General features: G+C 46.7%; 5 protein-coding genes across 5 annotated transcripts; 4 read left to right on the plus strand and 1 right to left on the minus strand.

The window, feature by feature from the left end:
• The first annotated feature begins 829 nt into the window (after positions 1-829).
• GGS22DRAFT_166248 (uncharacterized protein) lies at positions 830-2,400 on the plus strand. Its single transcript, XM_047961820.1, has one exon. The coding sequence runs from the start codon at positions 1,227-1,229 to the stop codon at positions 1,854-1,856; it is 630 nt and encodes a 209-aa protein (XP_047817689.1). The 5' UTR covers positions 830-1,226; the 3' UTR covers positions 1,857-2,400.
• A 917-nt stretch (positions 2,401-3,317) lies between these two features.
• GGS22DRAFT_166251 (FAD dependent oxidoreductase) lies at positions 3,318-5,220 on the minus strand. The gene is made up of 2 exons (XM_047961821.1): positions 4,536-5,220; positions 3,318-4,431 (listed from the first exon to the last, which is right to left on the minus strand). Exons 1-2 carry the CDS (start codon positions 5,147-5,149, stop codon positions 3,657-3,659), a joined length of 1,389 nt encoding a protein of 462 aa, XP_047817690.1. The 5' UTR covers positions 5,150-5,220; the 3' UTR covers positions 3,318-3,656.
• GGS22DRAFT_166252 (NAD(P)-binding protein) lies at positions 5,221-6,527 on the plus strand. The gene is made up of 4 exons (XM_047961822.1): positions 5,221-5,503; positions 5,565-5,726; positions 5,787-6,157; positions 6,207-6,527. Exons 1-4 carry the CDS (start codon positions 5,321-5,323, stop codon positions 6,244-6,246), a joined length of 756 nt encoding a protein of 251 aa, XP_047817691.1. The 5' UTR covers positions 5,221-5,320; the 3' UTR covers positions 6,247-6,527.
• Positions 6,528-7,197: 670 nt separating this feature from the next.
• Positions 7,198-8,680, plus strand: GGS22DRAFT_26704 (histone-fold-containing protein). The gene is made up of 4 exons (XM_047966648.1): positions 7,198-7,417; positions 7,973-7,999; positions 8,086-8,345; positions 8,401-8,680. Exons 1-4 carry the CDS (start codon positions 7,396-7,398, stop codon positions 8,506-8,508), a joined length of 417 nt encoding a protein of 138 aa, XP_047817692.1. The 5' UTR covers positions 7,198-7,395; the 3' UTR covers positions 8,509-8,680.
• A 583-nt stretch (positions 8,681-9,263) lies between these two features.
• Positions 9,264-11,962, plus strand: GGS22DRAFT_195040 (ankyrin; the record flags this gene model as incomplete). The annotated part of the gene is made up of 5 exons (XM_047965601.1): positions 9,264-9,392; positions 9,442-9,776; positions 9,836-10,502; positions 10,558-10,643; positions 10,705-11,962. 5 exons carry the CDS (start codon positions 9,264-9,266, stop codon positions 11,960-11,962), a joined length of 2,475 nt encoding a protein of 824 aa, XP_047817693.1.
• Between the last annotated feature and the right edge of the window lie 354 nt (positions 11,963-12,316).

Consider the following 12,316-nt stretch of genomic DNA (forward strand, 5'->3'; position numbering starts at 1 on the left):
CTATCCTACATTGCTTCGCAGTCATTTAAGGCCTCCCCGCCATAATCGGTCACGCGTTCTCGCTGATGAGATTAGCGAAAAAAAAAAATTCAGCGTAAAAGAAATTAGTTATGAGCACAAATGAAGCTGAAAATATTAGGTACTTTAGCTCATTATAGTTCTCGAAATAGTTCGGATGGGACGAAAAAAAAGTTCTTAAAAACCAAGACCGGCTGCAAACTTGGAATTGACCTTGTGCCTTAAGAACTTAAGCCGGGCTTGGTCATCCCCACATCATCCAACCAGCGTTGTAATCGCTGATCCGCAATGGAAGATCTACAAGATCATCCAAACACATGGGATCATAGGTACGACATGGGTAGATAGCTAGCTTTGCCTGCCCTGCGCTGTGCAGCGCACTCTCGTCTTCACAATACGAAATACAGTAACGCTAAACGGGCGATACAATTCGCCTGTTAGCATTCTAGTAAGAACTACACCTGAACACGAGAGAGATCCGGTGAGATCTCATAATCCGCATTTTTCACATTCCTCCCAGCCTTGGAAATTTTCACTCTTCACCCCTCACAGGTCTATCCCTCGGATTCCCTCCCCACCAATCTACATAGTACCAAGGTTCAACCGGGCTTCTGAGACACAGGACCCAATGATTGGCGGTACCTATGACGGGACGCAATAGAAATGCGGCCACATGCCACTATTGATCAATGACGCATTCGTCCACACCATCACAGGCTTAGCGTCCAGGGATCGTGGTAGTCTCGTGTACCGGTTGTGTGGATAATAAGCTTTTTACTCTATCCGTCTTCTATTAACTCTCATGGAGTCAGTTTCCCTGCTAAGACGCGGCTCGTCCGCATATTGCAAGTGCTAAAAGATCCAAGCTATCTGCAAGGCACCAGGTCTCCTCTTTTCTCTTCGCAAGCAGATCTTCAGGGACGATCCGGCCGGTTCGTGGAATGGTATTAAAGTATTACATCCTCCCGCATCCCCGAGCCGACACACATATTATGAAGCTCAGTTCGGTTCTCTAATTGTATCCCAACTCTTTGGGATATCCAGCTATCAGTCTAACTGTTGGTGATATTCCCGGCCTTACCTAAGCAAAGACTTAATTCTCACCCATAAGCTACAACTACAACATAGAATAATATTTACTCCTTCCTTTCTCACAATCCTTCTTCATCTTCTCGTGTAAGAGCCCATACCATTATATCTCATCCATCATGCGTAGTTTAAGTCGATCGTCACTCTTTTCCAAGAAATCCAAAAACAATCTACAAAGTAGAAAAGACAGCATTGATGAGCAAACTACTCAACATTCCCGAAAATGGAGTACTTCGAGCACCGCCTCTCAGGCATCATCAACGGCCTCACACGATAGGCTATATGATCCGCTCTCTTTACACCCGCCTCTAAGTCTAAACTCATCACCACATATGATTTCGGAGTTCGATGAGGCTAGGGACGAGGCAGAGCGGGAGCACCGCTTCTTCCGTCAAACACAGCATGTCGAAGATCATTTACAAGACTCGACCGAGTATTCACCCATCAAGAGCCGTAATTGTTATCTCAGAAGGCCATCAGAAGCACGACCATATGTTTATGATCAGAGCGGGCAATGGCCCCTCAAGGATTGGCAGGCGATCCCTCCCGGTCTAGCCGAGCTGAGTTCTCCGGCTTCGTCGGCAGTCGTACCACCCCAACCCACGAATCATCGCCGACCTACCAATTGGATGCATGAAAGTGATGCTATGCTGAAGCGGGGCGATTGGAAGCGAAGAGGAATCGTCTTCCATCTCGACGAAGAAACCAATCAAGAACAAGAACAGCACTTTGAGTTGCCTGAATGCTAAACTTATTACCTACCTACCTACCTACACTATCACGACAAACAAATATCTCATTCTTTTTCACCTTATGTTTTATTATCACAATTACTTCAACTACCAGCACCTGGATCATTTGTGCTGGACGACATCAGCACGGAACTACGCATGAGCTTGACGACCAATTAAAGAGAAGGATTCTCTTAAACACCTACCTATCCATATCTTCTTGTATATATCATCATATTAGGGCTGCATTTTCGGGGTGTAATCGGTGCAAGGATAAAGATACCTTTTGATGTTTCATATTTGCTCTTCCAACACACTATCACTGTATAACTAGCATCATCTAATTCAAACTAAAAGCTACCAAAAGCCTCATCATCTAACCTACCAACTCCCAATTGATTTCCAATCTTCATCGTGACTTAGTTACCAATTCATCCGTATTATGTCTCGAAACCCACCAAAGCTGAAAACCCTCAGCAGCTTACCCTCCGCCACGACAACCCAACGTGCAAACCAACCCACGAAGCGGAGAAACAGCGCAACCGTAGCGGCTGACGTTTGCGTAACCCACCCAAACCCAGTGTCTCACCAACCTGTCTCACGCACCCCCCATCTCGGAGGCGTTCGCAGCGTTAAAGTGCGTACATACATACCTCCAACCTACCTATCTACCTCCCCTCCCCACCAAACTCACCCACTCGTAAGTCCACAGCGTGAGACAAGACAGACACCACGTAGCAGACAAGACACAATCCGGACGTAACTTACTTCCATCTACATGTATGTGCGCCCGGCCCCTGCCTAAGTCCCCGACGACGGTACCTGTCTCGCCTGCTCGGCTGAGACACGATGGACAGACGAGCTTCTCGATCTCGCGTGCCAGGCTAGCTCCGAGATCTACCTACCTACCTAAGTACCTACTTTGAGCGAGCGATAGGCGTAAGTGTTTCTGCCCACCCACCTAAGCAGCTAAGCTTCACTTTGAGCTCTCGCGTCACACAAGAAGATACGCCACCGTCATCACATGCGACGCCACGTTCATGTACGTATGTATATACCAGCGTTATCGGACTCAACCCCTCCGCGCAGAAGTTATGGGATCGAGATTTCGATGCAAGGAGAGTGGGATGCCTGTTCTTCACTACGGTAGGTATTCGTGATGGGTGTGGGTGTTCGTCGTGGGGGGTTGATGACTCACGATTGATTCACCCTTAACCAATATCACTATCACCGCAGCGCAGGTCTCACAGGGTTTGGTTCAATTGTTCGGAAACCATGTCGCTGGTATGAGAGGCCATGTGAGCAATCGTCGGACTCTAAAAGTCTCGGATTTTTTTGTGATTAGGTAGGTAGGTAGGTAGGTAACTACTTTAGCCAGGAACCGTTCGGAAGTGTCACTGCTTTTTATGTGACACGTTCGATACCTCTTAGGGCTACACTTGGTCAGCTGGCTACGTGAAAAGGCTCAATTAGGCAATTGGGTAATTCAATGAGGATTTTGTTTGTGATACGGGTGTATCTATTTTATGATAGACTAGTCTATTGACGAAGGATTGAATAATGGAATTTTTCTTACTCCTTTTTTTCTCCAAGTTGAAAAAAAATATTAGATCCTTGCGTACCTATACTTTCAGTGAATGTGTAGTAGGGGTAAATATGTCATAAGCTAGCAAACCAGCTAAAGACATTATGGCTACACGCTATCAACAACCAGGCGTATCTCGAACACGGAATTCTCCCAGGGCTGATAAATATCCAGCATCGAGATCATTCCACGATAAAAAGGGTCCAAAACACCTCGATGGCGCGGTCTCCCGATCAGACATCTAGCCCCAGCCCAGACACATCGGCGCTCAACCCCCTCCCCTGAATCATCTCAGCCATGACCTTTCCCGTCCCAAGACTCATACTGATGCCCCACGGCCCATGCCCAGCCGCAAGATACACTCCCCCCTCGGGGCTAGGTCTCGTGTTCGTAGCGGGTCCAAGACAGCTATCCGGGATACGACCCAGGATCGGGGTACCCCGATCGGTCGCCGGGCGGAAACACAAAGCTTCCCTCACCACCTCCACTTCGTCTTCTCCGAGCACCTTCTTAGCCGTCTCGCGCAACTTCTCGATAGCGGGTCTTGAGATATTGCTCTTCGAATCAGTAGCCAGCGCAGGGAGTGGCTCCGTCGCCGAATTCAATCCCGCGACGTAGATATGCCCGCCTACCCTCGAGAAAATCTCAGGGCAATACCCAGGCTGGCTCTCCATGAAGACGGCGTGGCAACCCTGGTCCTCGTGCTCCTTCGTCCACTTCGGCGATTTCACCACGAGTGAATGCCCCGCAAGACTCGTAACGGGCAGCTTGAACCCCGAAGTCGGGAACAGCGTGGCGAAGACCTGAGGCGACCACGCGCCAGCCGCGATCACGATATTCGTGCACGGGATGTCCGTCTCGGTGCTAGACTGCGTGTCCGCAATACATATGCTCGAGACTTCGTTCCGCACGTCTGTCTGGATAGAGATCGCCTTGGCGGGGTGGTGCAGCCGCACGCCCGCGTCGAGACACTTCTGGAGTAAGAATTGCGATAACTGCAACGGATCTCTAGACCATGTAGTTAGGATCCCCACGTACCTAGGCGTCCAGTAATATAGGTATATCTGTGTAGAAATAGCAGAGAAAAAAGAAAACCTCAACCACGAACTCACACTTGCGCCGCGGTCCCCTCATCACTAATAACCTCGACCACCAGTCCCTTCCCATCCAACCACTCAGGCGCCACCCCCGCCGTCGTCGCCCCGCTGGCAGCCTCAGCACGGCTCGCGCCTACGCGGCACCAAACATCGACCCTCTTCTTATCCGTGGGCGGGGACAAGCTGACGGACGTGCTAGCTGCGTACCCCCATCTATTCCTCCCGTCCTCTTTCTCGGCAAGCTTGCGGTGTTCCTCGAAGCTAAGGGCGCCCAGCTCGGCGGAGGCGGGAGAGAACCAGTCTTTAGCCAGGAACCCACCTGCGAACCCGGAGGCAGAGGCGAAGAGTTCAGGGGACGGCTCGACGAGGTGGATGCTGGATGCGGGCTGGTGCTTGGAGAGGTAGTATGCTGTCGATGTGCCGATGATGCCTGTGCCTAGGATGACGGTTGTGGCCATGGTTACTGATCCTGCGACTGTTACTCCTGCAGGATGTTGGGGAAAGAGGATTATATGCAAGATGGTGTGGTGTGCAGAGTAAGTGGTGTCGCAATCCAAGTCATTGCTATAACGGAGGCTAGATGACGCTTGTCTACCTTGGTACATACCAGGTAGCTTCTTGCCCCTCATATTAAATAAACCCCCCCCACCGCTAGTGAAGCCAAGCTCCGATAAGATAGAGAATTTATTCTTTCATCTTCTTGTTCCCTCTTGGTCACTTATTATCACACTCACCTGACTTATAGTATTATCCATATTCTCAGTACAATTCATATCTTGAGTTGAACTACCTCGTTTACAATGTCAAAAGTGTTCATAGTGACTGGCGCTAGTCGAGGTATTGGCTTCGCCATAGCACAAGCATTAATTCAAGCTTCGCACAAAGTCTTCCTCGTCGCTAGAACAGAGAAGAACTTGCAAGAGTTGAAAACGCAACATGCTACATCTGTCGATTTCATAACTGCTGATCTAGCAGACTGGAAGGTATGCTTGGACTCCATGGCTCAGCATCCTTATATAATCAAATCGCTCATATCCGTGATAGGTTGCCCCAAAAGTCATCGAATCAACTGTCAAAGCCTTTGGCAAGATAGATGGGATCGTGGTAAACCATGGTGTCTTGGCTCCAATCACCAAGATATCTGAATCTAGTGTGGAGGAATGGAGACACGCCTATGATATCAATGTCTTTAGTGCACTAGCACTTGTATGCCAAGACCCTAGATTGCAAGAAGTGCCATAATGGCTAGGCTGATTATGATCACAGGTCAAAGAAGCCATTCCCGAACTTCGAAAGTCACAGGGCCGAGTCGTATTCGTCTCGTCGGGAGCAGCTTTTGGCGCATACGCCGGGTGGGGATCATACGGTACCTCCAAGGCAGCCCTTACTCACCTTTCTACCCACCTAGCTGTAGAGGAGCCTTCCATCATTAGTGTTGCGGTTTCGCCCGGTAAGGTCGACACCGACATGCAGAAGCAGATAAGAAATGATGGCAAAACCGGAATGGCGCCAGAGGTCTACGCAAGCTTTGTAGACGAATATAAGAACGGCCAATTTCTAGACCCCAAGCAGCCAGGCGATGTGATAGCCAAACTGGTCGAAGGCGCCACTAGCGATCTCAGTGGTAAATACTTCCGGTATGTGGGAAACCATTTCCTGGATGCTAATATACTAATATTTGAGCAGTTGGAACGCAGCCGAGCTGGCTAACTTCCGGGCTTCATGAGGCAAGACGAAATAAAACGAAAGTACTGGCTATATAGCAAGTTAGCCCGAATGAATGGTCTATTTGCTACGTAGGAAAAAGAGAAACGTTGCTTCAGGCGAAAGATGAAAAGACTTGATAATTTTCAACATAAAGATTCGGTCGTAACAATATTCATCACTAGCAGACACACGAGATTCGAGATGTTTGACGTACCTTACAGTTCAGCCTAAAATCCGCAGATAGAAGTCATGTTGCCCACGGGTTTTACCAAGGCCAATTTGAAACAGTACCTACTAAACTCTTTTACTAGACCTATTAGTATTCTAAGTCCCGTTCTTAATACAATGTAGTATAATAGGAATGGTGTAAATCGGTCAGAAAATAATGGTGTCCGTCAGGTTAAGTCGGTATTTGATAGTACTTGGTATTCGGCATCATGTCCGTAGTATTGATAGAGAAGTATTGTCATAGATACCTTTTCGTCATGGAATAACCTATAAATCTATTGTTAGTAGATGAATAAGAGAAGTAATGTCAAATTTGAAAGACTTCATTTCTGGTAAACTCAGAGATGTCGTTTGGCTTTGACGTGTCGATCACCATATTGCCAATTGGCATAGTAAGACTGGGGCGACAACGTGTTCATCATTGTGAGGGAGGAGTAGAGAATAGAAGTATACATACATTCAATACCCGCGGGATGCTAAGACCTGCGCATTATCTTTGTCGCAAGTCAATCATTGTTAAATGTGCAATGCCAACGTTGAAAGGAATTGGTGAAGAGAATAAAATGGAGAAGAAAAAAATTGATGAAAACTAAAGAATTAAATTGGGTCATTTGCGCCACGGCGATGTCTTAGCGCGCAGGCGCGTAGACCGGTATCAGCCACACTCTCCACTCCGGATGGCGCGCCGGCTGTCTGAGGCTGCAAGTGCGATACAAAAGATGGTTGATTCCTCCCAATTCAAAGAAAGCAGAGGCTTCATATTTCTTACTCTCATCTATCCAGATACTTGATATCCGGTTATAAAAACAACTATCTTGGTTCTATAGAGGTCTCAAATCTAAATAAAAAATCATTTAAGCGAATAATACAGCGAGGCCTTAAATCTTCTCCACCGCGAATCCTATCACTAGATTGATTTTCGATCTCATCTTCATCCAATATGTCGGATCACGAGTACGGCGGTAAGTTATATTTACTTAAAAATCACGATGCGCCCAGGCCCACCTATTCGATGTAAATGCGATCATGATTTCTATGAATCGTCACAATCCTACTAGGAAGGCAGCAAACATCGCTCGATATGACTAAGGTGGACATTGTCACTGTCACAGTCTGGATATGAGCAGTACGGATAGTCGTCTAAGCCTTATTTTCTTTCTTAGTCTGTCAAGCGCATGACTTTGATAGCAACAATGGAAAAAGCATACATTACTCACTCTCTGATGGTCACCGAGTAACATCCTCGAGACACTGGCGCAACCTCCAAGTTCTTGTTTCCCCATCGTTATATGTCTCTGCTTCTTTCAAGAGAAAGGAGTTTCATCCAGCACATCACTTAGGTGCACCAAATCTCAAGATTGCCTACTTTACACATACATATCTCTCTTTCAACTTTTAAGATGGGTCGACCTAAGATTGGTATTGTCCTAGAACTAAGCTTCCTATCCTTTCACCTTGTTCTACATTTCTTTCTCCTAGCATATGAAGCTCAATTTTACTAATCATTTACTATTTAGGCAATGATGATCTATCCCTCCCTAAAGGTATGCAATCTAAGTTATTCACATAACTAGTTCTCGCAACTCTCACTATTACAAGACCCCATTCACCATGTACTGACATAGATTAGCAACCGTCCAGAAGATCGTCAGTGAGATTCTCCCGTCATCAAGCGGCGTCTCCTTCTCCAAGGAGGCCCGCGATCTACTCATAGAATGCTGCGTGGAATTCATCACTCTCGTGTCTTCCGAGGCGAACGAGATCTCGGAGAAGGAGGCAAAGAAGACCATTGCCTGCGACCACATTACTAAGGCTCTGGAGACTCTGGGATTCAGCGACTACATCCCTGCCGTCCTCGAGGCTGCTGCACAACACAAAGAGACTCAGAAGGTACGTCCAACCTTGACGAGATCAAGAGTCGCGGTGTACATACTAAGCATAACAGGTCCGAGAGAAGCGCGGCAACAAGTTCGAGGAGAGTGGGATGACGCTGGAGGAGCTGGAGGAGCTACAGAGACAGCAGTTCGAAGCAGCCCGCGAGAGACACGCCTAAGCCTCTTGGGAAGGCTATGTCATTTCTCGCTGCGAGTTTCGGAGTTCTATGGGGTCAGACCGTTTGTCTGCTCGGATGGTAAATCGGTAGCCGCACCCGCGGTGATGGGGATGATGCATTTGATGGCGTTGGTTTGAGGAAATGCGGAATGGTAATGGCGTCGGACTCGGTTACACTTTGACAGGAACGAATGAAAGGCACCGTTAATCTGAATAATTCACTCTTGCTGATTGTGAATAGGGACTCATTATCCGTTTTTTTGTGCTAACCCGACCACAAGCGCGAATCATACTCACTCGTATTATTGTATCTATCGAGCATTGCCTACCCAAAGGCTCATCACCTACCTGATATCTTGCAGCCTTGGACAACGCCTATGTAGGTAGGCTCCGGCTAAGCCTTCTTTGCGACTAATTATTTTGAGAGTTTAAAAATACCTTGCGTTGGGGGTGGTTGTTATTGTTGTTGTTGATAGGCTAGTCGAAACGCACCGCGAAGGATATGCGAGGCATATTGTTAGGCGAATGGTCTTGAATCAGAGGTTTCCGTGCCCAATCTTGCATATTTTCTCTGGCTTCGCCTGAGGTGAGAGTTACACTATCATCTGCCCGTATTATCCTAATACTTATCGATGCCCACGGTTTCGTCAGGCTGCCTCAATCCTAACGATTTATTTCTACGAACTGGGGCATGTATAGCGAAAGATAGCTTGGAACTCATCATTCCCATCGGTGTTCCTATGAAATAGTTCCAAAATGGATGTCATCAGCGCAATTGGTAGCTTCATTTCTATCGGACAGGCTCTTGCCGCTATTCCAAAGATAATTGACATATTTAGATCGGTAGTTGAGGCTAGGCAGGAATTGCTTCAATTAGTCAACGATGTTAGTCCAATATCCCTTTATCCATCGATGCGGCGTGCTGACTTTCTAGGTGGAACTCCTGAATTCATTGGGGATCTTCATTAGGGAAACAATGGACAATCTAGATAATGACTCCAAAGCCAAGTTTCGAATCCCGCAACTTAGTTTCTTACTAGCCGAACGCGTCCGAGCAGATCTAGCATCGATCGTGCCGCGGCTTGAAGAGCTTGCCCACAAATGCCAGCAGGGAGGAAAGGGGAAGGGGAAGGGGAATAGCCAGACGAAAATCACCAGATTAAAATGGTTACACCACAAAAGTCAAATCGCTTCGTTGAGCGAAAGAGCAAGAAAGAACTGTAACGACCTACAGACTATATTGAGCCTGTCTTCTTTTTTTGCTACGACGTATGTCAACCCCCATCCTTTCTCATGACCTATGGAATTCATATGTTGACCCCTCACAGAGCTCATGGGAGGATGATTATAGATATTCACACGGTAGTGATGAACCAAGCGCACCCTCATGGATCCCAGTTATCCTCACTGCAACCTCCAAGCCAATCGCGATACATTGGCGCAGCATTATCTTATGCTGTTGACACAGAGCTTGAGGGATCCAATGAACATAGCCTGCAAATGGTTAAAGGCACCTTGCCACAATTATCTCCCACCGAGAGGGCACCCCAAGAACCACCGATCCAACTGGTGGCTACGTTGTCAAGATCATGTAAATACTGTCAATGCCAATGCCATTCACCTACATCTCGAACCCAGCCGAACCCACTCGTCTCACCCATATATGGCTGGCTCAAATCCGCCTATAATATCATTCCACGGGTCGATACACGGCGTTGCGATGTATCTACATGTCGACGGGCTTGCTCGCCGGTTCGCGTCAATATACGCCTTCCACTCCCATTCTATTCTAGAATGCTTGAGGCAACCCTGTCTTTGAACAGTGTCGTTGGCGTTGGCGCCTCGCTTCATCTACGTGTAGCACGTATAATTCCATTAAATTCGAGCATCACTTATGAAATACGACTGAATAAGATTGATATGGTACGCCAGCGGTTTTCTCGCGGAGAAATTTCCCCTATTGACGTTTTTGAAGGCACTATTTGTATTATAGAAGTAAGTATGTTGGTATGCTGATAGCAAAGGAAACCGCATTAATAATACATATTAGATGGCTGCGTATGAACATAAACTTGATATATTGGCGCTTCTCTTGCAAGACACGACATCAATTCTTCGAGACACAGATGCCTTAAAGTAAGTACCCAAAGGCTCTTGGTTGTATAATTGCAACTAATAGGTAGTCTCTATATTTTAGACGCTTGGCAGTCTTTGCAAGGGCTCAATTGCATCGTTGTCGAGTCTCTGAGAGGGAGAAAACTATGCTTCAAGGAGTAGTAGCATTAGATGAAGATACGAACGACTACCCATCACCCATTCACGAGGCGATACAACAAGACGGTAATCTAGCCGCAATTTTGAGAGATTCCTCCGAAGGCATCGACTCGCGTGATAATTTTGGTATATCACCTTTACATTTGGCCGTATTCAACAACAACGTGAACGCGATTGGACATTTATTATCCCACGGCGCAAATCCTGATACCCTCGACGTATCTTGTTCGACTCCGCTAATACTAGCCGCAAAATATGGGCGTCATGATTGTATCCAAGCTTTGGTCAATGGCGGATACGACATAAATATGTCTAGGCCACATTCTTATCATGCATTCCATTGCCTCGTTGCATCCGAGAAAGAAGGTTCGGCAGAGAGCGCTAAATACCTTTTAGAAAATGGGGCCAACCTCGCCCGCAAATCCAATTTAGGAAATTTAGCATTGCATACACTTGCGCAATACCCCCAGGCAGCCGAAATAGCGGAAAAGTTCCAACTACTCGTTCATGCTGGTTTGAATGTCGAGGAGCAAAACCGCTATGGCCGTACACCGCTAGGTGAGGCATTATCACATAATAATATAACTATGGCTCATCTACTGATGAATGCTGGCTGTAAATTCAACGACACCTCAGAAGACCGGAATGACTTGCCATGGATCGCACTGTTTGCTCATGCAGAAACGATGGGTTTTATAGGTGAAGCTGAGTTCACAATAGATGTGCGATGGCGAGATGTCGGCGGCTACACTCCATTGGACATGTTCGAATGGAGGATGAATACATCACCATTACCTGGCTTATTTGAAACACCGAGCGACGATGATATCAAGGCATTTGGGGAGTTGCTTAGCGGCGTGAGGGATCGCTATCTAAACGCCGAGATTCTGACATTGGAAACAATAATCACACATCTAAAGGAGCACAATTGCACGCTTGCACGAGAGACCTTGAAATATGTCATCGAAGAGAAAATAAAGTGGAATATTCCAGCGGAGTACCGAACGTTTCGAGCCATCGATGTTCAAATTAAGGAGGAGATGATTGAAGCCGCTATTGAGTCGCTGGAAGAGTTCATGGAGGTATCGAGATCACATATCGGGACAGACCCTTTTGAAGATTACTACTGTAACTCGTACGGTCTTGAAGACCAAGAACTGGTTGCTGGAAACGCCGATTAGTTCGGAGGAGATTCCTTCATAGTGTTAAAGATTTCAGTTATTTCAAACTGATTTACTTCTTACCTCTTCCCAACCAACACCCTTTCTCTATGTCAAGTTACACTTATAGAGCAATTTAGAATATACCTAGGCAGTAATAAGGTCTATGTGATCCTTTGAGATAAATATGATACGCTTCGAGCATGAGCATAGCAGATAACACCAACATATCATAGTCATAAATCGTGATCAATTTCCGTACCGCCTACTCACTCAACAGTCTAGATACAAAGACAACAACAACAACAACAACAACAACAACAACAACAACAACAACAAAAGTACCATTCATTCATAACTTCCTCTCCTCCCCTC

This window comes from Annulohypoxylon maeteangense (assembly GCF_022496945.1).
Source record: "Annulohypoxylon maeteangense strain CBS 123835 unplaced genomic scaffold GGS22scaffold_11, whole genome shotgun sequence".
In the NCBI taxonomy this organism is placed as follows: Eukaryota; Fungi; Ascomycota; class Sordariomycetes; order Xylariales; family Hypoxylaceae; genus Annulohypoxylon; species Annulohypoxylon maeteangense.